Source organism: Lichenostomus cassidix, chromosome 12, assembly GCF_008360975.1.
Source record: "Lichenostomus cassidix isolate B80296 chromosome 12, HeHo_3.0, whole genome shotgun sequence".
In the NCBI taxonomy this organism is placed as follows: domain Eukaryota; kingdom Metazoa; phylum Chordata; class Aves; order Passeriformes; family Meliphagidae; genus Lichenostomus; species Lichenostomus cassidix.
This window is the reverse complement of record NC_139493.1, coordinates 4,374,819-4,399,533: the sequence shown is the minus strand read 5'-3', so window position 1 is coordinate 4,399,533 and position 24,715 is coordinate 4,374,819. Positions and strand designations below refer to the sequence as shown.

Below are 24,715 nucleotides of genomic sequence, written 5' to 3'. Positions count from 1 at the left end.
TTATCAGCAATGGTAGTAAAGGATTGTAAAATGTGACCTTTGCAGCTTCTGGATTGAACCTCTTAATTTTACCTTGTTTTTTAATCTGGTCAAGATCAAGCTTTCCAGGCTATACTGCAAGCTGTGTCCCCAAGTAAATGGGCATTCAAGCAGATCAACTTACAGCATTTTATTAAGTCAACACTCATGCAAAAGCCACCTCCAGAGCTTAATAATTATTTACTGAGTGCTCTTGGGTCATGAGAGAGGTTTTCATTAAGTTCAGAAAGCATTATGTTCAGCCACTTGTGAAGGTGTGTTTTAAAGATGGGAAGAAAAATGGAAAACTACTACATGGTGTACAACAACTTAAATTCTTAGCTGAGGATATAATATTTTTGTTTGTGGGGTTGGGTTTTGTTGCAGGGTTTTTTTTGTGTGTGTGGGGTTTTTTTGGTTTTTTTTTTTCTCAAAGAGAGTTGGTCCACTGAATTAGTTTGATTTGTAACTCAGCCCAACACTCCTTGCTAGTAGGTGTGCATGGTGGAAATTGGCCAGTTTTTCCTTTCCCACCCAGCCAGGTGCACTCAGTGCATCCAGGCAGATGGCTGGGTTGCTTTTGGGCTTTTTGGGTTGTTTTTTGTTCTGTGGGTGCAGCCCATGGTGTAGGGCAAGCAGTGCAGGTCGGGATACAGCAGCAAACATGTACCTTGCTGATGGATCAGATGCAGGAGCAGGCAGCCTGTCTCTTTAAACATGTAACCTTCAAGTGCGGAAACCTTTCATGTAGAAGCCTGAAACATGTCCTGGCTTTATTATAAAGGCTGATAAAGGTCTCCACACCGTTTTTGTAACTGCTCTGTCCTTGGCAAGTCAGGACATAGGAGGGTGCCAAATCTTGGGCTTGTTTTTTTTTTACGTTGATACTTCAAGCAGCATGAGGCAGTTTGGCACGGTGAGTGGAGCGTCGCTGCAACCCACAATCAATTATTAAATGTTAGGAATGAAGTACAAAGTGCCCCAGGGAAAATGCTGTAGTAGTTGGAATCCCTTACCTTGGCTGAAGATGGGGGAAAAAGGATTTTGAAGGGGTTTTTTTTGTTGCTTGTGGACTTTTTGCATTTTGTATTTGACTTTTTTTGGGGGGTGGTGGTGTGTGTAATCTGGCTGCTCCTGGCGTTTATTTTTTTTATTTTGGTGTTCTTCCCTTTTCTGTCACCTCTTCCTGAGGCAAACAGCATTGCTGGCTGGCAGGTTAAGAAGCTGCTACAGGCATTGTTGCTTCAGCCACATATGTAGTACAGAGAATAAAAAGATTCTTGAGGTTTTACTGCTTGGTAGAGAGATTGAAAACAGAATTTGTACAAATCAATTTTGAAGGAAGTTTAGTGAATTTCTGGGAGGGGTGTTGGAAGGGGAGCTGTGTGGTGTCTCCTCTGGAAATGACGTCTGGAGGTCAAATATTTAAGTATCCAGCATTATCATAAAACAATCTTTAAAGCAAGGAGATGAGAGGTTGACAACATTACAACTCAAATATGGATGCTTTTCTTTCCTCTGTGAATAGTTGTGAATGGGATAAGGGTAAGACATAAACAAAAGATCTAAATCTGGTGTTATTTCTTACCTCTGAGATCTGGTGCAGCTCAGTGGATTTCAGAGGTGCTAAATCTGCTTTTCTTGGCTGATTTCTCTATGGACTAACCCATTAATAAACAGTTGGCATGAATGGAGAGAGGAGAGCAGCAGCCTCCCTCTTATGTGCCATTTCTCAATTCAGAGCAGGGTAGTCCATCCTGCCCAGAACAAGTTGCTTTGAAGGCTCTTTGTCTCATTTGTCTAAGAAACATTACATTGGACACTTTTTTCTTAAAATATTTTAAAGTAGCTAAAGATTCTTAAGTAGTTAAAAAGCAAAGATGAGTTAATTATTTTTTTTCCAGTTCAAAGTCTCCAGAGAACTTTCTTAATCAATGCATAGGTAGTGCAAAATAATGCTTTGCAATCAGATAAGTCGTAACTAATGCATGTGAACCAGAGCATTTGTTTGGTCAATTCATAAGAATCTGAAAACAAAACTGTCCAACAAAAGATGAGTTTGTCTTGTTTGCCTAAGGAGACAGATAAAATAATCAGTAAACATCTGGGAAGGTTATGGTCTCTGTGGGTTGATGGCAACAAAATCAAACTTGATTTTAATGTGATCAGTTGCCTTTTATTATGCAATGGCCACCTGCATAATAACTCCTGTATGCAGTAACTAACATTTCCCAGGCATCTGTGCAAAGGATATGCAATTTAAACTTATTAAATAAAGCGTTATCACTTGGTGATTAATTGGATCGGCACATGACACATAACTAATAACTCCCAGTCTGTATTACACTCTGCTTATTAGAGTGCTAATGGGTAACTGGTTTAATCATGTGTCAATTAAAAGGATGAGTCGGTTTCATTTATTGCAATTAGATGGTTTCCATAAACTGTTTGCAGGAAGTATCTGAATCGCATGGTGTATTAGCTGTGTGTGGGCTCTGCTCCTGGCTCCACATAATCTGGGGGTGAATCAGTTGGTGCAGGGGAGTTGTGGATCCACGTGTCCACTTTTGGGTTGTGCTGTGGTACATGGCACTGAGCTTGGTCACGGGAGATCTGCCTGTGCACCAGCATGGAGGGGTCAAGAAACTTTAAAATAAAACCATTTTCAAAACTCCCTGGATGAAGCTTTTGAAACAACAAGGTTTTGATTGCTTTTTCGACTGGAAAAGGGAGTTTCTGACAATCCTCCTGCTTGCTTTGTGGGGGTACATGGTCATGGATCCCAAACCATGTTCTGTTCCTTCTATTCTGTGCTTGAGGAGATGAGCAGACATGGTGGAGGAGGGAAGCTGGGTGGGAGGATGACCTGTGTGGTGCATGGGACAGACTTAGAGGGTGAGATACTAAACTTTCAAAGAGTTTTCCATGTTTGATCAGTGCTCATCAAGGCGAGTGGAAGGGACAGTGGGGCAGGGAGACCATTGTACACGCAGGTGGAGCTTTACAGCCCCCTGGGAATAAATAACAGGAGATCTGTCCTTGTTCCTTCCCAGTCTTTGTGACAGAAGCATCTGGTTAGGTAGGCAGGTGTTGTGCAGCAGCTTTTAGCCCAGAAAAATCCACATTTGAGCTCAACTATACTGATGGTATGGTGGTTGGGTGCCCATTTTGCTTTCCCAGTTAATAATGGATAGGATAAGAGGACACGGCCTCAACTTGTGCCAGAGGAAGTTTACATTGAATATTAGGAAGAATTTCTTCACTGAAAGAGTTGTCAAGCACTGGAACAGCCTGTCCAGGAGACGGTTGAGTCACCATTCCTGGAGGTATTTAAAGGACATGTGGATGTGGCACTTGGGGACATGGTTTACTGATGGGCTTGGCAGTGCTGGGTTAATGGTTGGACTTGATGATCTTGGAGATCTCTTCCAACCTAAACAATTCCATGATTCTGTGGCAGCAGACTTGTGACGTGGCTGCCAGAGCTGTCTGCCTTCAGTGCTCTCCTGCCTCTACACCAGGTAAAATACTGAGCAAAATTGCAGAAGAAATAAAGCCTGGGAGCATCTTTGCCCTTTGGGGAAGAACTTGACAGAACAATATTTTCTGGGACTGTTGTCTCATTAAAAGACACAATACTTGAAGCTTTTGTTTGCAATTTTGATCAACGGTAGAGCCCTGAATCACCTGCAGGAAGCTGGAAGGACAGAAGGTATAAGTAGGTAAAATAATTGTATGAACAAGATGAGGTTCCTGGCAGGAGCTGTTTGAAGTGCTGTGGAAATAATTTCTCCTTCCTTCTCCCTCTCATTCCCCAACGTTTTAGTATATGGGAAGGTTCTTCTGAGATGGTTTCCAGCACACTTGGCTTTGGTAGGCGGAGAAACAGTTCAAAATGAAAGAAGGTGGGAGGAACTGCTGGGTTACCAATTTTGCAGCATTTAGGTATCTGTAAAAATTGCCAGTAGCACACAAATGAGAATGCTGACAAGTGTGGTACAAAATTGGCCTTTTCCCAACATGAGGAGAATGAATCCTTCCTTGAAAGCAGCATTTGGGTGCCTATTTTTTGCTTATGTATTACAGTGGTCTCCAAGGTGGGATGTGCAGTGTTATTGGTGGGCAGAAAGAAAATATGAGCACTTCAGTAATACATGTATATAGTTCATAAATAAATAAGTAAACATATTGGGGTGCATGTTCAAACATTCCTGGTAGGAATGTGTAATCAAAACCATTGGGAGACCACTGATCTATAACTATCCTGGTCGTGGAAATAAAGCATCTCTTCGGTTTGGAAATGTGAAAGTGGTTCAGATGTGCAGCCAGAAAACAAGCTGCTGGATTTAGATGTGAGAATGCTTCACCCTTAATTGAAAAGGGAGTGTTTTTTACAAGTATCACAGTCAATGACTTGTCTTGAGCAGCTAATTAGTACGATTATTCCGCAGCTGCATTAGTTTCACCACAAAGGTTTTCTCTTGTTTTATCAAAAGGATCAGTGTCTCTGTGAATGTTTCAACATGACAGGTCTTAAATAGCAAGATGGTCCCCTGCCTCCCTGCCCCCAAAATGTGTGCTCTGGAAGAGCAGAGTTCGATCTCTTGGGGCAGTAAGTGTGGGTTCTCCTTTTTTTATTTCTGCCCTGAATTGTGTTCAACATCAGTCCAAAACAAAGCCGGAAAACTTCCAGCAGTGCTGGCTCTGATTGCCCAAGCACAAACAGTGCTCAGTGCCTGCAGCTTCTGAGCAAGACCTGGAAGGGATGCTGGCTCCCAGACTGCTGTGTCCTGCCAGCATCCTGCAGGTATCACCACTGCAGCCAGAGCTGGGGTTTTCAAGAGCAGCCTCCTCCTGGAGCCAGGAGGGTTCCCAAGGCATGGCCCATGGGTTTTGGTTCTGAGGGCTGAGAAAAGGATGAGTTGGTTCAGGAAGTGTCCCTTCTGTCCATGGCAAAGTCCCATGCTCTGTCCCATGCTCTGCTTGCCAATGGCTTAGAAGTGGCTCCTAGGTGGTGAAGCAGTGCTGTGTGCTGGCTTGGGTCAGCCTGTTGCTCTTTGTAAAGTGTGACTGGAAAAAAGCTGTTACTGTTGTTTATTTTGCCTATTTTTGTATCTGACTGTGCTTGGAAGATGCTGGTAGGCCTGGGGTGGGAGCTGGGTTTTTTGTGGAGGTCTGTTTTATAGCTCTGAAGAGTCACAGCCAGCAAGTTCAACCCTAAGGTAGAGTTTTGCAGAAAATTAGTGATCTATGTTGCGTTGTGTTTTCATGGGAGAGGTAGATTTGCTTTACTTTGAGCTAGATCGTTGGACTGGAGTATTACCCATGCCAATCATCAGACTTGCTATAACTCTTTATTACTTTTTAATTTTTTTAAAAAAAGGACTATGAGTGCCTACTAGTATCTATAAAAGCATTTGTTTTTCTGGTGGGCGGTTGCTGTGAAATTCGAAAGAGCAAATGGCTCTTTACAGCTGGATGTTGGCGTTTGGGAATGGTTTGGCTTCAGTCAAGTTAAGGCAGCCTAATGTGGCTGCTAAGTACCTGAAGTAGGTCGGTTCCCAATTCCCCTCTCGCGGGGAATTCTCACCCATGCCGCCCCACGTCTCCCTGTAGTTCCACCAGCTCCGGCCGCTGAAACCACCGTCCCGCTTCGTGGAAGCTGAGCTGTCTCTCTCTGGTCTTCCCACAGCAATTCCGAGCATCCTGGCGCTTCCAAGCCTCCCTTAAGCTCCTCCAGCATGACCTCACGAATCCTGCTCCGACAGCAGCTCATGCGTGAGCAGATGCAGGAGCAGGAGCGTCGGGAGCAGCAGCAGAAGCAGCAGGCAGCCCAGTTCATGCAGCAGCGAGTGCCCGTGAGCCAGACACCTGCCATCAACGTCAGCGTGCCCACCAGCCTGCCCCCTGCCACCCAGGTGCCCATGGAGGTCCTCAAGGTACGAGTCTTTCCGCTCAGCAGCTCCTCAAAACCCGCTTTGTTTAGCAGGGATGTGGTTCTCCAGGCGTTTTCGGCAAAGTTTTGCAAATAAGCTGAGCTCTGATTTAGTTTGCAGCTTGTTTTGGTGTCCTGGTAGCGATAAATGGAAACGCTTTTAAAAAAAAAAGTTTGTGTAACTTTTGTTTTCTTTCAACTTTGAGATCTCCGGTGGGAGGTTTTGTAACAAAACTAAGGTTTCCGTCATTTTCCCTTTGGAAAACGCTTCTCCGTTTTTCTAGTACTTTATTTTCAATATGAAGAACTTATTAGTAGATAACAAATCAATGTTTTGGTTTCTAAAGGAAAACAATGAAATAGTTTTGTAAGATGGAGTCAAAACTCTTTACAAAAGAGCTCCTCAGAAAGCCTTAATCTGAAATATGGGTGAGTTTCCAGCTTCTTGCAACGAGTCCTTGTAATCCCTTTTTTGTTTAAATGACTTGTTTGCTATTAGTAGCTTTGGATTCCTTGTCCCACTGGAAACTGTAGGAGCTTGTTAGTGTCCCTCTGTCAAAGGGGATGTAGCTTGCTAATTACTCAGAGGAAAAACGTGAACAGCTATAAGGAAAGCAATAATTTCACGCACTGCTTAAATTCAAGTAGGCTGAAGCAACGTGAAATGTGTGAATAAAACAATGTCAAATGTTTTGGAGAAGTTTGCTGACATATTTCATGAAAATACAATTTTCACCAGTTTTGAAGAGTTTGCTCTGCATTATTGCTGGATCTTTTTAGTACAGTTTGTTGTTTAGTCAGAGAGCATATTCTTGCAACATAAATTAGTTGAGCTTGGTTACAAACAGCTCATGTTTTCTTGTTGCTGTTACACACCAATGATATGCAGTCGGTTTTAAAATAGACTTGCAGGCTCAGGATTTCGAGGCAGTCTGTGTGACTGGTTTATGAGGAAAATACAGGGTCATTTTATTTATTGAATCTGCATTGTGGTGTTGTGTTGTCAGCACTGAAACTAGCACTGATTTGGGATGGTAGAGTCATAGTCCAATATGTGATCTAGGAACAAAGCAGCAGCAGTTGAATTTTGAGTTCTCTCTCTCTACATAAACACACATTTCCATTAAAAATTAAATGTAATATTCTTTGATCACATGAGCATGTGTCTATAGGCTGAAATTGTCTGGGAAGAGCTGTTTTGTCTAACATTTGTGTATTACTCACAATGTTTGTGTATTACAATTTCTTAAACTTGATTCCAGGTTATGATTGTAGTCATAATTCAGATCCAGCAGGTGTGTAGGTGCTATGAAATAGTTTTTTGTTTGTAATGCACCTGTCTAAATAAGCATGGTAGATTTTTTCATCTTTTTGTCCTAATCTGTTACAACATGAATTGTAGGGTATTTTTTAAACCTCTGTGAAAACTTGTAGGAAAGCGTTTATTTTTTGATGGTATTTTACTGATAAGGAAAGAATGTAACATCTTGAAGAAGCATTAGCAGTTGTCATTATTGTTAATTTTGCAAATTCCCCTTTCTGTGGGAGAGGAGGGAAGGCAGCCCTTGATGTTTTGAGGGACAAACTTCAGAAATCTCTGCAGCCAGAAGGTGATGCTCAGTTATTATAGATGGAGTTCCTGGGACCTGGCTTGTCACAGGCTCTGTGTGCAAAGTCATAATCTGCTGGAGCATTGCTAGGAAACTTCACAGAAAGGACTTGAACCTGAACCCTCATTCTTCAGGATTCTAAAAATTAGCATTTGTCCCCTGTTTCCTTCTGATGGAGAAGGATCTCCTGGAAAGAGGTAGGATATCTCTCCTGCACTCATCTTTAGCCCAAAAAGGAGTGCATGGTCCTGTAGAGTGAAAAATTAAGAGAATGTGTCTTAATCAGCTTGTAAAATAAAAGTAATTACTGGCAACAGCTACCTTTTGGCAATGGAATTGCATTTTGAAGGTGATAGTTGTGGAAATACCAGCAACCTGCTGGACCAAAATGATGTCTGTCTTTTCATCACTTACATTTACATAAGTAGCAGTAAAATTAGCAAAAACAAGTCCTCTTGGTCTCTGTCTGTGAGAGGAGAGAGACTGCTTTGCGTAGTTTTGCTGCTTATGTTTTTGGTGGAGGAAAGCAGTGAAAGATTCACCATTTTATCCTCACTCATAACAGTGGACCAGTTCTGTACAAAAAAAATTAGTACAAAATGCCAGGTTTGAAGTCATGATATTCCTGAAAATTACCACTGATGCTTCAGTGAGAGTAGGAGCTGGCTGAAAGATCTATATAATTTTCTTTGTAGTTTTGAGGGGAGTTGATTTTTTTCTTTTTGTTTTGTTTTGGTTTTGTTTTGTTTTTCCAAATAGGATATTTGGCTCAAAAGCTGAGATTAACAATAACTCAGGATCTTCCTGGTGCCACTGTGCTGACAGCCAGCACTGCCTGCAGTGACATCATTTCCCTGCAGCTGCTTTTTACACTTCAGTTGTTTTTTAGCTGTAGACAAATTTTCCATCTGAGCTGTACAGAAGTTTTAATAGATAAATAGGGAACTAAGTTGTTAACTTTATTATCCAGATGGTCTGGATTTAGTGACCTTAAAGAGTGAGATAGGCAAAAAGTGGATTTTTACACTTTCAGTAATGTTAATCTGCAAGGCAACTTTGTTTAAAAGTGATCTTTTTCACTGTTACTTCACAAACAAGACCAAATCTAGCAGCTGGTTTTGTTGTTGCTTTTGTTTGTTTGTTTTGGTACTTTGCATCAAAAAATCCCACTCTAAGCCTGTTGAATTTGTCAGTGTTTTGTGGTTTTAATTATGTTGTGTGACTTGCCCTTTCACCCATATCTCACAGTGTGAGAAGGAGAGTAATACTTGCATATCTGAGGATGGTAATTCGGAATGACTGGTTCAAAAAGAAGCCAAAGGTGTTAATGAGCTTGGATTTTATATTTGTTTTCAAGATGTCCATTTAGAAACAATACAGAAAGAGAAATATGTACTAATCTATGTCACGTTGCATAGGAATCTCCAAATAGCATAACATACTATGCTCAAGGCCATGTGAATAAATGGGATTTCATTTTCTTGAGTAATGACTTCTCATTGCATCACTTCTCTGCCAAGTAATGTAGCTTGGCAAGGTAGGAGATGACCTGCTGGAATTCAGATTTTGCATTGCTTTGTACTGCCTAATTAAGAGATGGACTGGGAATAGATTTGATGCTTTTGGAACAGTATCTCTTCAATTCTAATAGCGAAAGGAAGGTTTGTTACAGCTTTTGGTTATCTTTCTGCAGAGCAGGTGTTGGCTTCATGGACTGGTTTGTCTTTAAGCACCTTCTTATCCATCTCCAGCACTACAGAGAGATGTCATCAGGAATTCTTTGCTTCTGCTGCAACTCAGCTTCTTTCTCTGCCTTAGAAATAGGAATATAACATAAAAAGTTATTTATTGGAGTAGTTTCAAGCCCTAAAAAATCAGGACCTATTCCTGAGGTACAAAGTAAGATTATGTTTTTATTTTATTTATTTAGTTAGTTATTTTTATTTAAAATTATTAACAGTTTTGCAGAGTTCATCTTAAGATGTGCTCATACTTCTTCTTCCATCCAGGTGTATTTTAGTTTTGTGCACCTAATTAATATTAAGGAGCTGTTCTTTTTGTTGTTGGTGGTTGACGTTGTTCTCTTGTCTGGTGGGAGTCCTTATCTGCTGGAGCAGAAGCACCACATCAAATGGCAGTTTCAGAATTCCAGAGCTGGAATTCAGGGAGCTGGTTGCTGCCTTTCTGTGGGCAGGGTTAGCCCAGGACTTGGGGTCATGCTCAGGTCCCTGCTTGCAGTCACCAAGGCCTGGTGATGGCTTAGAGCTGCTGCTCCTCAGTCATCCATTTGCAAAATATGCAATCCCCGTACTTTGTGGGGATGAATTTGTTTAAGATATGTAAATCCTTGCTTTTTAGAAGATACGCTCCTGGTCTGTAGTGAGGCTGGTTTGTCAATCAGCTTCCCTAGAGCTGTTCTGGACTGCATCTCTTCCTGTCTTCCTACTGGAAATCACTGAATTAGTGTTTCTCCTGTAGTCCAAGCAGCTGTGTGTTAGCAAATTAGTTATTTAGGGAGCATCTCCTGCTGATGTGATGGAGTTACTGGGTTCTGCTTTTCATGTTGTTCATGCCCTCCACCTTGCCCACTCCCTGCTCCTTTCCTACCAAGCAACTTCCAGGATTCTTGTAAAGTGAGTGATCTGGCAGCAGCAGGACAACTCCCTGCCTTTGGGATGTGATACCCTGGCCTCATCTGTAGGGTAATTTCAGTCTTCTCTGTCAATCTAGGTAGCTGATTTTAGAATGTTATTGTTCAGCAGACAGAAACACTGATTTATATGACCGGAGTTTTACATAATGTTCCTCTGGCATCTTCACCAAAGCTGCACTGTAGCAGCTGGGGTTTGGAGCTCACCACGCCTTAGAAGCTTTTAAGAGCCACAAAAGGAAAAGGGCTTTCCTTTGTCTAAAACATCTAAAAGATCCAGGAGTAAAAAAGCAAGCAATGACTCTACAGGCTAAAATGACCATCTGTCAGGCCTGATTCGCACAAGAAAGACTGCAGGATACTCTGTTTTTGGGTTAGTCTTTGGGAAGTTCTGCTGATAGAAGTAAAACCAAGTTGTTAATTAAGGCTTTCCTTTGAAGATTCCTCTCTTCTATTTCTTTTTGAGAAGTCCACTTGTCTCATTTACAGAATTTGCAGTGATCCAGATGGTGACCTGCAGAAATTCAGAGGAACAGGGACTCGTCTCTCTGCCCATGTAGAGACACAACAAAAACTGAGTTGTAGCTGTGCTGTGTGACCTGTGTTGCTTTGCCTGATTTCTGAATCAAGTTTAGTGTGTAGAACAAGTACAACACAATCCCCTAAGTCCTTTGGACCTTCCTGCCCCCAAAAAATGTGGCATTACAGGAACTGTGGCTGGCTTGTGTCCTCCATGGGAGAAGCAGCTCAGGAGCATCCTCAGGAGGCAGCAAAGGAGGCTCAGGGCCAGAGTAAGCCCACAGAATTGCAAATCAGTTCCACTGAAAATATTAACAGTTCTTGCAGGATTGGAAACATTACTGGTGGGCAGCTGACACCCAGCCCTCTGCCTGTCTCACTAAGCAGATGGAAGGTGGCAAATTGAGGGTGAACTTTTCTTCCCTCTGTCCCTCCATGGTACTTGTTGGCGTTTCTGGGTTGGTGCGTGGATGTGACACTTGCTGTCATGTTTCTGATGGGATGCACCAGGCCATGGGTTGATGGAACCTAAACTGTGGATGTGCTGTGGGTTCCTGTCCCTGCTGCTGGATAAAAATGGTCCCATGGATGAAGTTGCTGCCACATCCCTTTCCTCCTGAGTGTTGTCACACCAAATGCATAGCACAATAAAAAATCTGCTGGACTTCTCACATCTCTCCCTCCTTCTTTGTCTGCCATTGGGGCTTTAAGAATGTAACTTCTCCTGGGCAAATATGGGAAATGATTGATACTACTGCAAAGAACAACCTCGAGGGCTGCAGTGAGAACCTGCAGTGGTACAGGTAAAAGCAGGTCTCCTCACCAGCCGATGATGTAACAGGTCCATCTCATCCCCTTTTAGCTTGTTTTGGAGAATAAGAGAGCAGTTCCCTTGCTCTAGGGGATCTGGACAAGGTGGTCTTGCTTTGGGGATCTACATGTTGAGGTCTCTGCTCTCTGGACAAGAACCTCCACTTGTGCACATACTACTGTTCACCCCGAAATATATATGTGTTTATTTTATATGTGTATAAAAATGTATGCATGGAAGCATAGGCTACAAACACATTTTTAATGTTTGTGATTAAGACATTTTAAATAGTCTATTTCCATGCAACAATGCTTATAATATGCTGAATATTTAAAAATTCGTCTGCCACTGAAAACCTCACTTAGGATTCCCCCTGCTACACTGCCTGGGTTGGTGCCTTCATGGTAGATGTTAATTGCTCTTTTGGTGCCAGAATGTCATTGTGGCCTTTCTTTCTTGTTCTAAGCAAGGTGAAACCTCTTCTTTTCAAAGCCTAGAGCCAGATTCCCTCTCTTGTTTTATTATTTCAACATCTTTTGCCCATCTCATGGCAGTATTGTGGGCTGATTGCTGCTGATACCAGAGTGGGTGTGTTTGCCTTTTACTCAGTGCCATCCCATTGCTGCAGTTTGTGCTCATCTTTCCCCATTCCCACTTTTTCTAAGAGTGGACAGGAGTGCAGCCAGCCACCCTTGCCTCTCTCCTTCACCTTTGTGTCATTATTCATTCAGATTTTAAATGTGCCACCACGATAAGCTCCTTCCATCAGAAACCCTGTATTTCTTAATTTTTGAAATGCCAAGCATTTCTTCTATTTAATGTTAATGACTATTGGACATACATTAGAAAAAATACCTCCTCCTATTCTTTTTCCAGCTTGCTTACTCCAGAGAGTGACCTGTGGAAGTTCTGCCTGGCAGGGAAGGCTGGGGAGCTGGCAATAATGTTCTTGGTGTAATAATTACCATAAAACTTCATTGTCAAGAGGACTTATCTCACAGTTCTGAAGAACAGGAACAATGGGATGGCAAGATAAATGTGTGGTAGTGCCTGCCCCAGCAAATGTGTGTTTGTGGACACGCTTATCTGATTAAAAGTTAATTTAATCTCACCTGACAATGGCAGATAGTAGTGTGGGCTGGTGTGTTAGGTAAGCGTGGTGTGTATTTGCAGTCAAGAACTTAGACAAGTGATTTGCCAGACTGAGTCTTGGTGAGCTGCAGGTAAAACATTTAAACTAAGGTTACTTACATTATGTGATATACCTTAAGCCATCAGCAAATTCTTCATAGAGAAGAACTTGTATTTAATTACAGAACCACTGAAGTCTGCCTTGTCCCTTCAGCCTTCATGTAAGTAAAAGTATCTCTCAGGCCTTAAATCTTCTGCTTTCTCAGTGGGTTGAAAGCTGTTTTAAAAACCTGGTGCTTGAGGTCTGCAGTCAGTAATAGAGGTAAAATGTAAACTCTTGCTTAACACCCAGGGTATTAGACATTAAAAATGCATGGAATTCCAGGGGGCAAGTCACTTCTGTGTATAACTATCTGATGGTTGACTGCTAGTGCAAAACACTGCTCTCACTTTTGTCCCAAACGCCCTTTTCCTATGCATACAAAGGTGTGTTGCTTAGCTCTTGGGAAAAATAGTTGTTGGTGATGAAGATGTCTGATCTTTCCATCTTGTTCCTTCAGCTGTGGTCACTGTCACAAAAATGCAGCTCCCAAAGTGGAGACAAACTGTGCTGCTGAATTGTGCTGTTGGGGGTGAGGGGATTTCCTGGGAAAATGTTATGAGCAGAGTGGGAAAATAGCTGAGAATCTGCTCCTCATCCCAGAGCTCTTGCCCTTGCAAGTTCACAGTAGTTACCTGGAAGTTTGAAACAACATATTTGGCACAGAGGAAATCAGGATGTACTCAGACAAAATGATACAGACATCTGGAGGTCCAAGCTCTGATTGCTTTTTGGAAATTCATGGTGGTTTGTATCCTAGTTGGTGGTCTTGAGGATTTGCTGTCTTCCCGCTGTCAGGGTAACATCCACAAAATTAAGAAGAGCTTGCTGAGTTCGGTCTGTTACAGCTTCAAAGCACTCTTTTTTTTATGGTCTAGACATATTATCTGCTGGCTGAGTTACCAGACCTTGGGAAAATGGTGGTTCACCACGTGTCAGTGGCTGTTTTGGACCTGCAGAAGATGAGTTAATCTTCTGCAGATTAAGATGTGTAGGTGCCCATAGTTGTGGGTATTAGGAGCACTGATGAGGCTCCACAGCCCCCAGGTTTTAGCAGCTTCTACCAAGTCCTTTGTCAGCCAACATGAATTTAATAACCACCTTGCTCCTGGCTGAGCCAAGGCTGTAAGAAGAGGGTGACTGCTGGTCACTGCAGTTGTGTTTGCTGAAGTTGTGGCTTAATTTAGCAGAAAATAGCGCCCAGAGCCACACACAGTGCTGGAAAATGTGGGAGCTTGGGGGAGATCCAGGGGGGGCCTCTGCTGACACCTCTGACAGGCGTTAAATTTTAAATGTGAAAACTCAGATCTGCTTAAAGTAATCTTTGGGTATTAGGTATACTCACAAATATTTCAGTTCTTCAGCCGGTTTGGCAGCATTATTCTCCGAGATGGTGAACCTGTGTAGTGAATGAATGCAAAGTGACAAGCTGGAGACATTCCTGCCATTCAAGAGAGGCTTAAGGAATTTCTTATTGGCTAAATTACAAATATGTAGCATTTTGCCCAGCACTGCATGGCAATTTCAACCTGCCTGACCGTGACAAGATTAGCACTTTTCCTCCCCCTCCCCAGCAGTAATTTAAAAAAAAATAAAATTAGATTAAGAAGTACCAGGCAGAGATGCAAAAGCTTGAAAGAGTGAAAACCAGCCTTACCTTGAATGATTCTGTCTGTCATTGGATTGGTTCCTTAATTAGCCCCATGTCCTTTAACCTCTTGAGAAATAAGTAAGGGATAAATTTGGGGATAAAGACAAAGACGCCGGGAGATTTACCACACACCGCTAGGTAATTCATCAAGGAATGTTGGTAATTAGCCCTGCCTCTTTCCTTTCTGGCTCATTTAATAAAACTGGTTGATTTAAAATAATGCCTGCTGGTTCATTATCAACTACTTTAAGAGCCAAGTTATGAACTTGAAACAAAACCCAGTATTGTGTTGTCTGCAAAGGACCTGGCAAGTGTGTTTTGTTTTGTTTTTTATAAAAAGAAATTATTCTGTCTGGTCATCAGTCTCCCCAGCTTGATAATTAAATATTACTTTGTTTGGATTACCATTTGGCTTTTTGGGTGTATTTATTTCTGGTGTCTACTGCTGAGAGGCAGAGAAGAGGGAAAAAAAATTCCAAGATCTTGAAGAGGTACATGTCAGATTGTGTTAAGAAAGCATGGCCTGATGGAATTCAGCTGAATAAGGACTTTACAATAGTAGTAGTAGTCCAGTTGAGGAAATGGGTAACTATTTTAACCCTTTGTCTCTCAGAAGTGAGTGCCAGCTACATGCCTTGTTCTTTGAGCAAAATTACCCATTTTATTTAACTTTCTCTTTAGTGCTTGGCGTGGAAGTTTTTTTTCCCCAAGTTGAGGAAAGATCTCATCTAGTTTGTATTTGCTTAGGAAAACATACAACAGTCTCTTTTTCTTTCTAGATGGGAATACCATTACGTGGAAATTAAATGAGAGGATCAGGCTATCAGTGGATCAATGCACTGCTGCCTTTGCACTTTCTGGGAAAATATCTCAGTGTCCAGTCTGAGTTTGTTACAGCAACAGTTGCTGGCCAGTGGATCTGGTTGGGCCAGTCTGTCTGAATTAAAGAATGAACTTACTGTAAATCTTCCTTTAATAATTAATGTCAGCCTTAGGTTGCAACACTTGTGGAACTGTTGTGGGCTGGAGGAAAAGCAGGCTGTGCTGGCCTTCTGCTGATGATGGCAGGCTTGCCAGCTCTTGAATCCTGGCTAAGAGTTTCTGAACTTCTAACTCCTCAGGATCATTTGGAGCAGAATTAGATATAGTGTTTCAATGCAAATAAGAAAAATCATCCTCCTGCTCGCCTTCCATCCATCTCCTTTCCACCCCCTGGGATAGTGATTATTCTGGGGAATCTTGTGCTCCTTAGGTGCTGCTGGGACCCAGCAAAACCCACGTGTCTGCTTTTAGATGCTCAGCAGATTAGCACATTAAAAAAATTAAATGTGATGGCCTCTGTGGAAATATAACTCTGCCAGTAATTCTTTTGTTACCAAGTATGAAAATAACTTGCTCTCTGCAAACATTTGCAGAGAGGCCTCTGGGGTGTGGGGACAACAGCTTAACCCTACAGGCTGGCACTGGAAGTTCTTATTTTGAGACCTGTTAATAAGCTCTTATAGTTTAAATTAACTTTAAACTAGGTTTTTTTTTTCTCAGTTTGTAACAATGTGGAGCAGAAAATCAAGTATCTTTTAAAGAAACAACAAAATAACCCCCAGCAAACAAAACTCTATTTAATACCAGGTTTTGTGAAGTTGTAATGTCTGTTCCAAATTAATCGTTGGGGTTTCACACACCATATTCTTATTTTAACATACTGGAACAATATTTATTATGGACCTGTGACTTTGTCACAAAGTCCTAGACTTGTTGAATATCAATAGTTGAAGTTGCTGATGGTTGTTCGAAAATTCTTGTGTAATTTATACACTCCAAACAGATTGTTTTCCAGTTGATTCCCAGCAGCAGGCATTTCCACATCAGCATTACAGTAATTAAACAGTAATTCATGGTGATGCACTTCCATCATTTCTCAGCAGATGGCATTACGGTTTCCAAGACTGTGTATTCCTTGGGAAAGCTCTCAGCTGCCAGGGAATTCATCATTCTAGACTATTCCCTTCACTGATGAAGGCTAATACTCGGGTGTTAAAGCCTGTTTTGACACGTTATTCTAATCATGTTGTTTGGTTGTGTTACTGTATTTTATTTTCCCAGAGGTGCCTTTAAGCCATTAACCAGATAAAATGCTGTGTGTGATAGTTACTGCATGCAAAAACTAAGGCAGGCTGCCTGTTTTAAACAAACCTGCTCCTAGTGTCCGGCAGAAGTAATAAACTTAATTCAGCAGGTAAGACAAGAACACTAAAAAAAGGTTAAGAGACAATGTTTTCCATTGACCATTTCCAATCCTCAAAGCTATGTAAGACACAACTGTTCTGCATTAAATTCCAACCCTTCCAGCTTTGTGCTACAAATCCTGGATTTTGCAGAAAATGTCAGCTAGTGAAAGAAAAATAATTTGGAGTGGTATTTGATGCCAGTCTGGAAACAGTAGCAAATATTAGTGTATTTCTAAATAAATTTGGCTTGCAGAGCACAGAAGGCATCAGCTGTTTTCAGGCACCCCACCTCCTTGAATCCCTGGCTTCTGACGATGTTTTTGTTACTGACCTGGCTGGAATCTGTTCTTATCTCCCAACAGACACACTGACATCAGCAGGAGCGTGTCTTGTGTGTTTAAAGAAACCAAAGTCTCAAAGAGCTGGTTTTGTGTCTTGGAACAATGTGCTCCTTGTGTCTGTCTGTATCCATCCTCTCCTCTGAGTGCAGAGAGGGGCAGATCTGCTCACCAGGGATCCTCAGAGTGCCACGGATCCTGAATGTTCCCAGGAGCTTGGGGCAGCAGCAATCAGGCACCTGAAGTTGTCCTCACCTAGAATCAAAAAATAATCCATTGATTTGAAAGGAAGTTTGTATGTTGAGCAAGGTGAATCAAAGCTTGTACATCAGGCTGCCCTTCCTGAAAGTTACCAAGAAGTTTCTGGTTGAAACCATCAAAATTTAGTTTCTGGATGTAATGGTTTGCCATGAATGAAATCTTCCTGTTCTTTCAGAGGAAAATATCAACAGGCAACTGATGGAAATTCTCTTCTTGGAAAATAGTGCCTTCCTTGAGAGGAGGACATTTGAAGGCTGAGGTGTAGCAAACAGCCTGTCTGACTCAGGTCTTGACAAAGGTCCTGCCAAGGACCTGCAGGTGACACATCAGATTTTGTCTTTAAGACAACTACCTAAGGCTTCTCTGCTTGTGTTTTTTATGACTTCTCTGCTTGTGTTTTTTTCTATAGATGTGGGGATTTTTCTTCTTCGGGGTTTGGGCAGCCCTGGGAGTGATATTGTCAGGAAAAACTTACTGCAGTTTACCAATATCAGTGATCCAGAGTGCTGTTGCCCTTAACCATCATCTCTCTCCTGATAGCAGCTAAGTGATAAACTTGCTTTTAGCTTGTTTTTACTGGGGGGGAAAACCTGCTGTTAATTCTGCCACAGCCTCATGTGAAGTAGGGCTGTTCTGTTGCACAATGTTAACATTTCAGAAGCTGCTTTAAAATTAATTCCTGCTGTATTATAATAGTGCTTTAAAGTTACTTCTTGTCTTGTTAAACAGAAAATTCTGAGAAGTGAGATTTCTGTTAAAAAACCTGTGGCAATCATCTAGCTTATCATGAGTTACGAATTGAAAAGTTGTCCACTGAGCTGTCTGAAAGCATTTTTTTCTGTAGTATGAATTTGTCTATTATACAGTCCTGCTCCCTGACTGCCACCAAAACCACACTCCACTGAAATACCTGTGTCTCAAAGAAACAGTTTGTTTAGGGAGGGAATAAAATGACCTTGAATGAGTCAGCACTCGTGTGTAGCAATCGTAAGCCTCCTGTCCTCTTTGCTTTCTAAAAGGAAATGAATTCTGGACCACAGGCACCATTCATTGCAGGGCACTTAATGGGCTCCATTCAGATGAAAGTTCATATATTCCTTAAGGCTTCAGCCTTGTATGGTTTGCTGTGTAAAAGGAAAAATACTATTTAATCATGCTGCTGTGGCTTTTCAAAAGAGTTTATCCTTTTCTTACACTGGCTTTTTGAAGGAAGAAGAGTGGTGCCTTCTGCTCTGGAGTGCTGCTTATGCAATCAGTGGCTGCTCTGTGCAGAGTGCCACTTCCTCTGTGGGTCACTGTTCTCAATTGCCTTCTGCCGTTCCTTGCAGTGTTTGATCTAAGAAATGAGGGAAAAGCTTCCAGCCAGGGCTTCTGCAGGATTATCCTCCTTGGGCTGGCTCTGCCTTTAGTGTGGAGCAGCACCACAATTTTGAAGTAAATTCCTAATTGCCCCTGCATATTACATATTAGCTTATTTTTGCCCAGTGCTGTTGATGAGTATTAATTAGATTCTTGTCAGAGGACAGTAAATGAGGAGACCTTGTGTTATCCAGCCATTTCTGGGAGTTCAGCCTTTGAGAACAGACTAGGGCTGGTCTGACACCAGTGGCTTGAAATGCATTGTAGTGTTCTGAGCCATTCCCCTGTAGGTCCCACATCTCAGACCACATTGTTGGCTACGGTGGATGTACTGGCATCTCCTTGGCTCCAGCAGATGTTAAAATACCCTAAATTTTTACTTTTCATCTGTTCAAACTTCAGTTAAAATCAACTTTACAGTGTGAGCTTATTTGTGTTTTTTAAGCAATAAGATCTCTAAGAAAACTTACTCCGTCTGTAAAGTAGTGACATGCTAAAATGGGTTTATACTTGAGGTGTAAAAAGGAGCAAGGGAGGTGGGGAAGTCTGAGTTAAGATCTAGTTAATCCCTATCTAGTCCCTAATTACATCCCTAACCCTAGCACCTGGTTGCTTTGAATTGTGTTATGTTCCCATACAGTTTCTTGAGCAGCTAAAACCTTGTGGATGTTGTCAGTCAGTGATGAGAGGTGTGTTGTGAAATATATGTAATGATGTTTGTATTTTTGCAGTGTTAAAAGGAGATGCATGATTTTTTGCATAAATACAACTTTAGTGAAAGATACTTTGCCTGTTTCCCCTTGTGAACATCGTTCTGTTCTTGCACTAGCACTTCAAGGGTTACATTAGTGTGGGTCAAGTGCAGTTTAAAATAGGATTCTTCTGAGACCAAGCCTGGAGGCCTTGAATTTCTTTCTCAAAAGACATTTTGATCTTCTGACAAAACTATTACTTCTGAATTTCTTGGTGATTCGCATTTGCAGCTAACCTTTGGAGAACTGGAATGATAACACACACTCTTCTTTGTGTTTTGTCAATGTGCCTCTCTCTCCTGGTGAGCCGATGGCTTGTGCTTTTTTGAAGTTTAGATGAAACCATTGAAGAGGGTTTTCTGTAAGATGTTTGGAAAGGTGGAATTTCTCTGGTGTCACATAGTAAAATGTGTTTCCAGTCCTGCAGAAAGAGCCCTAGCCCTTACCTTGGTAGGACTTCACATAGGAGAGAATCAAGGGCTTGTAGTCCATTGCAGGCTGGAGGTTTTAAATTTGCTCACATGCTGCAAAAGCTGCTGTGGCAGCTTTGTCTATATGCTGGAAAAACATCATGGCTGAATTTCAGACTCTCTCTTTATATAACCTATTTTTCAGTCTTAAAGTTCCTGTGATAAGGAACATGCTTGTGCAATATCTGTTGATGTAATGAACCTGAGTGCAGTTTTTTCTTACAACTGCAATATAAACAGGGCTCCTGACAGCTGACTGGGGTTTTGTCAGAGATTTCACTCCTTCAGTTGATGATCCTACCAGTGCCCCATCCTTTGGCCTCATCAAGGGTCATTTATGTGGACAGCAGCTTCTCATTTCGCAGTGTAAATAATTATTTGCCTGTCATATGTGAAATAACACGAGGAGGAGGGTTTTCAACAGCTCATCTCGGGAAGACACGGAGGGGCAGGTGTGGGGAAGGTTACAAAATCAGCCAGGGGGCTGGATCTTGTTTTTGTGGGGATAAAATAGATTGTGATGCTATGACTCCATGCATCTAAAGCTTGAGATCTTAAAGGGCTGAAGTAATTTAATGGGCTCATTTAATAAATGAGCCCATGCCACTGTTATTTTTTCTGGGAGCCAGACGATAGCTGCTGTCTGAGTGTTGAGGGAATAAGGTCATGGGGTGCAGAGGTGAGGTCATGCAGCCTAATGGCTATTTGTCCCAAGTATGTCTTTTTGTTACAGAATTATTATGGTGACTTGCCTTTAGCTAAGAAATAACTAAAACACTAAATTCCATTGTGGTTTCTGGGTTTAAAATTAGAGTGGAATAAACATATTTAATTTCTTACTCTTGTTACTTTTAATCTCTTGTGGCTCTGTGATGTCTGCTCTGGCATCTGCTTTGTGAGTGAGATGTCAGGAAAGAAAAGATGTGATCTTGCTTGATGGAAGTGTTGGAGTTTAGCATTCCCAAGGAAGAGCCACCATCATTCAGAAGTAACCCTGACAGTGTTGGCTTTCTGTTTGAATGCTCTGTGTGTGGCATCAATTTGGCTCCCTGGATTAATTCTCCTTCAAAGTGGTGTCGTGCCACTCCACACAAGGACTGACCCACCTTTGTGGCTTGCCAAAGTCCCCAAAAAAATCCCTGTTCTGGTATTTAGCAGAATGCTTCAGATCAGAGCCAGCTGGGTTTGCATGAAGGTGACTTGGATTATCTTACCTTAGCAGACATGATGATCAAGCACTCCGAGGTACTGAAACTCTTTTATTATAACTCAGTATGTTTTAATACAGTCATAAATAACAGCATAGCTCGTTGAGCAGAAGGATAAAAATCAAGGAGTTCAGTGGTAAGCCAGCTTGCATTTCCTTCATGTAAGTGAAGTCAGCGATTTATTATTATTTTAGGCTGTGTCTAATGACCATATTAGTGGTGTGAATAAAATGGATGTATCTGGAGTGCTTTATTCTTCTGCTTATTCAAGCCTTCCATACTGGGGCTGACATGAGGCATCATCAGGTATAGGCAAAGTGGTATAGAGCCCAGCTAAGTCCTTCTAATTCTTTATTAGCTGTGACATGTAGAAACTCAGGGCATGTTAGCAGTGTAAAACTGGTTTGAATTAACACAATCTTCATTCTCTTGCTTCTTCTGGTGGCTCTGTGTGTGCTGTAAAGCAGATCTCCTTCAAACAGGTGTGTTCCAGGACAAGTGTCCTTTGTGCTGCAGCCAGTGTGTTGTCAAGTTCTTTGTTAAAATAAATGGCCCTTTCAGACTTATTTTCACTGTTATTTTGGAGTGCTTCTTTGAAAGTTTAACAAGATGTAGAGGTTGGAGTTGATGACTTTTAAAGGTCATTTATGATGTCCTGCTGATGCACAGTGTGCCCCCAAAAGAGGAGATCTTTTTCTGTAATAACCCAAGAGTTGCATTTGAGTTTACAAATGGCTTTTATTTAAAAAAGAGAATGACACAACTGTTTTGGTGTGTGGCTTTTGGATGTTTGATTGATTTTGATTTGATGCCATCTTTACATCTCTTGTGTTTCAGTGCTGAATGTTGGAATTTTGTAAATAAATAAACCCACAGGCAATATTCTGAACACCAGCTCATTCTCACAGGCTAATGCTTTGGATTTCAAAGACTTGTAAATCAAACTCCCTTCTTGCTTAGCCCCAAAATGCTCACAGTTACACTCCTCAACACTGGAAGTTATCTTGGCTCAAGTGTGTCCATATGCTGTAACTTTGAGCAACCCTTCACAAACCTGATAGTGACAAATGAGACCAGGGTTGAAGGTTTTAAAATTCATGAAAGCAACAGGTGGAGAGTTTTTTCCACCCTTAGACTTTCTATTTACAGTTTGGGCAAAATAGCCAATTTTAATTTAATTTTCACCTTTGAAAATCAGCGTTGCATGGCACGTTAAGAGAAGTTCACACAGGGGCAAAGTAGATTTACTGCATTAAATCTGCTTTTGGCATGGAGGCTTGAAGCTACTTGAATTTTGCTTCCTAAAATCTGGACAGGCAAACAACCTGTGTCATTCTATGCATGGGTAACTCTACATCTCTAGAAAGCTGATAATAAGGAATTTTATTTTGAAGTCAGTGTGTGCTGTCTCTCCTACAGTTTAAGCTTAGCTCTGGTTACTTTTTACCAACATCTTTTATAAAACAGATTCCAGTTTTCTCCATTATTCATTTTGTTTGGAAGGTGCCATTATTTTTACCCAGTCCCATTTGTGTTCTTCACATTGGACAAATACGTGATGGATGAGACACCTGAGCAAAACCAGGTGTGAAGGATTACTCTTCTCCCCTGTGGAAATTTCATCCTCAGGGCTTCTCAGGAGCTGAGGGAAAAGTCATATTCCTCTTTTTGTATAACAAAGTGAATGCTGTCTCGGGTTTGGGCTCCAGAAATGTGCACAGGATTTTGAGATTCTGGGTGTGTGTGAAGGTTGGTGTGATTTAAGCAGCAGTCTGACCTGTCACAGCCCTTCTGGACAGAGGATGGATACTCTGCACCTCTTTTCTGCCATGGGAAATGCAGTGAAGTCATTAAAACACCCTTTTTTCCCAGCCACCTTGCAGTGCAGCAGACACCTGGAAGCTCCATGCTGTGTCACTCAGGTTTAGCAGGGGTTACTGTGTGCTGGAACAGTGGCAGGGTCAGTCACCCCTGGGAAATGTCACTGCCAGTCCTGCCCAGGCTCCAAGTACGTGACTGCCAGTCTGAGCTGGCGCTGGCAGACTGTGCTTGGCAGCCCCCAGAGCAAGATAAGGTTGGACAAATTCTTTTACCCCTCTAGTGTGACTCTTTCAAGCCAGCAGTGGACAGTGTTAGAGTGGTCTGGTCAATCTTGTGTTGGTGCTGCTTGGGCTGTAGCAAGGTTGGGGGGTTGTGCTTGGGCTGTGGAAGGCTTTGCAAAGGGAAGCTGGAGAAGAAGTGGCTTCAGACCATCTGTCTGAACTGGTTTTGGGCTTCCAGGCAGCTGAAATATCTGTAGTCCTATGACTGTGCTCCCTCTTGAATTTGCATTGCTATGCCAAGTCTTGCAAGAGTTTTTGGAAGCAACTTTATGTCTATCTTTGACAGTTCCTGTGAGGAGGAGTCTTTGGTGTCCTGTGAGCAATCTCAAACCCTCTAGTGCTGATGCAATTGCTGCCCAGCTTTCTTCTGAAAGAGAAGGGTGGCAGAAGTGGACATAAATACGTGGTGCTTGAATTAAACTTTTCACCATTGCAGTACCATAATTCAAACTTGTGTGTCAGATGCAGTTGTGTGGCTGTTGTTGTTGCCTGTGAAGTCATAAAATATTTATGCTCTGAAGCACCTGGGGTAGGTGAAATCATTGCAAAAGATTTGTGCCTGAGATTTTATGGAGTCAGTTCCATGTCTGTCCTAAAATGTTGTAGTGCTTTTGGTGTCTTCTCAGTAACTGTATAAAATAAAAATTTATGGCATATGTGTTGGGAAGTAAACCCCTGAAATGCTGCTTTCCTAACAAAGAAGTAGCAGGACTTCAAAGGACCTGATGCTGACTGAAAGCCACACTTGTGGAATGGCAGCCAGCAGGGCACTAACTTGCAAATTGCATCAGTTCCTATCTCCTTGAGTACATTTGACTAACCTCTCTTTAATTTCCTTAGATAACATTGTCATGTGCTTCTATAGCTAAAGCACAGTTTTTAAATACTAAGTTACGAAAGCTTTGTTCTTGTTTGCTTCATGTCTTTTGCTTGGATGAAAAGTCACGTTACACTGAGGAATTTTTGGTGATGGACTAAACAATCCCTGGTTGTGTAAATGATGTTAATTCTGTACAATGCGCCTTTTATTTGTCATAACTGTGTGCTTGAAGATGACTGTTGGATCCACTTAGGCTGCAATCATGATGCCAGATCGTAAATAACTTTCTGCTATCTGCTTTGGTTTTCAAGTTCAGAGGGGTTTGGGGTGAATGAGGTAAGCAGAGAGTTGTTTTGTGCTAACTGATGGAGTTTCCTTGTGTTTGCTGCATCCTAAGGTAAAATGATGAAATCAGCTCATCATGGTTGTCATTCCCCAGTTAATACAAGTTTTTCTTCATCTTTTTCTTGCTCTTGGGCCTTCTGGTCAGTGTTGTTCTGGCCATTTTTCCTAGGTAATAGGTTTAAAGAAATGGGAGCAAATGTACTGTGGAAAATTTGGCATTGAGGAGAAATGGCATGTGGAGAAGTTACTGAAAAGGTTTAGCTATTGCTAAATTCACAATGGCCCTATGGGGGATCACAACCCAATCAATTTTGATGACATTATAAATGAGGTGGCTGTTCCATCCCGGAGGACTGGGAAGGTCTCAGAAAGCAAGAGGTCTGAACTTCTCATGTGAAGCTGCTTCA

General features: G+C 41.8%; 1 protein-coding gene across 10 annotated transcripts in view; it reads left to right on the top strand.

Moving 5' to 3' along the window:
• MITF (melanocyte inducing transcription factor) overlaps positions 1-24,715 on the top strand; it is a 100,099-nt gene that overhangs the window by 49,931 nt on the left and 25,453 nt on the right. For 9 of the 10 annotated variants that reach the window (XM_085072303.1, XM_085072304.1, XM_085072305.1 and 6 more), the window contains exon 2: positions 5,711-5,957. In XM_085072303.1, the coding sequence (XP_084928429.1) occupies positions 5,711-5,957 (247 nt within the window). Of the gene's footprint in view, positions 1-5,710; positions 5,958-23,471; positions 23,673-24,715 lie in introns of those variants that run through there. The other variant, XM_085072309.1, reaches the window with a different exon arrangement.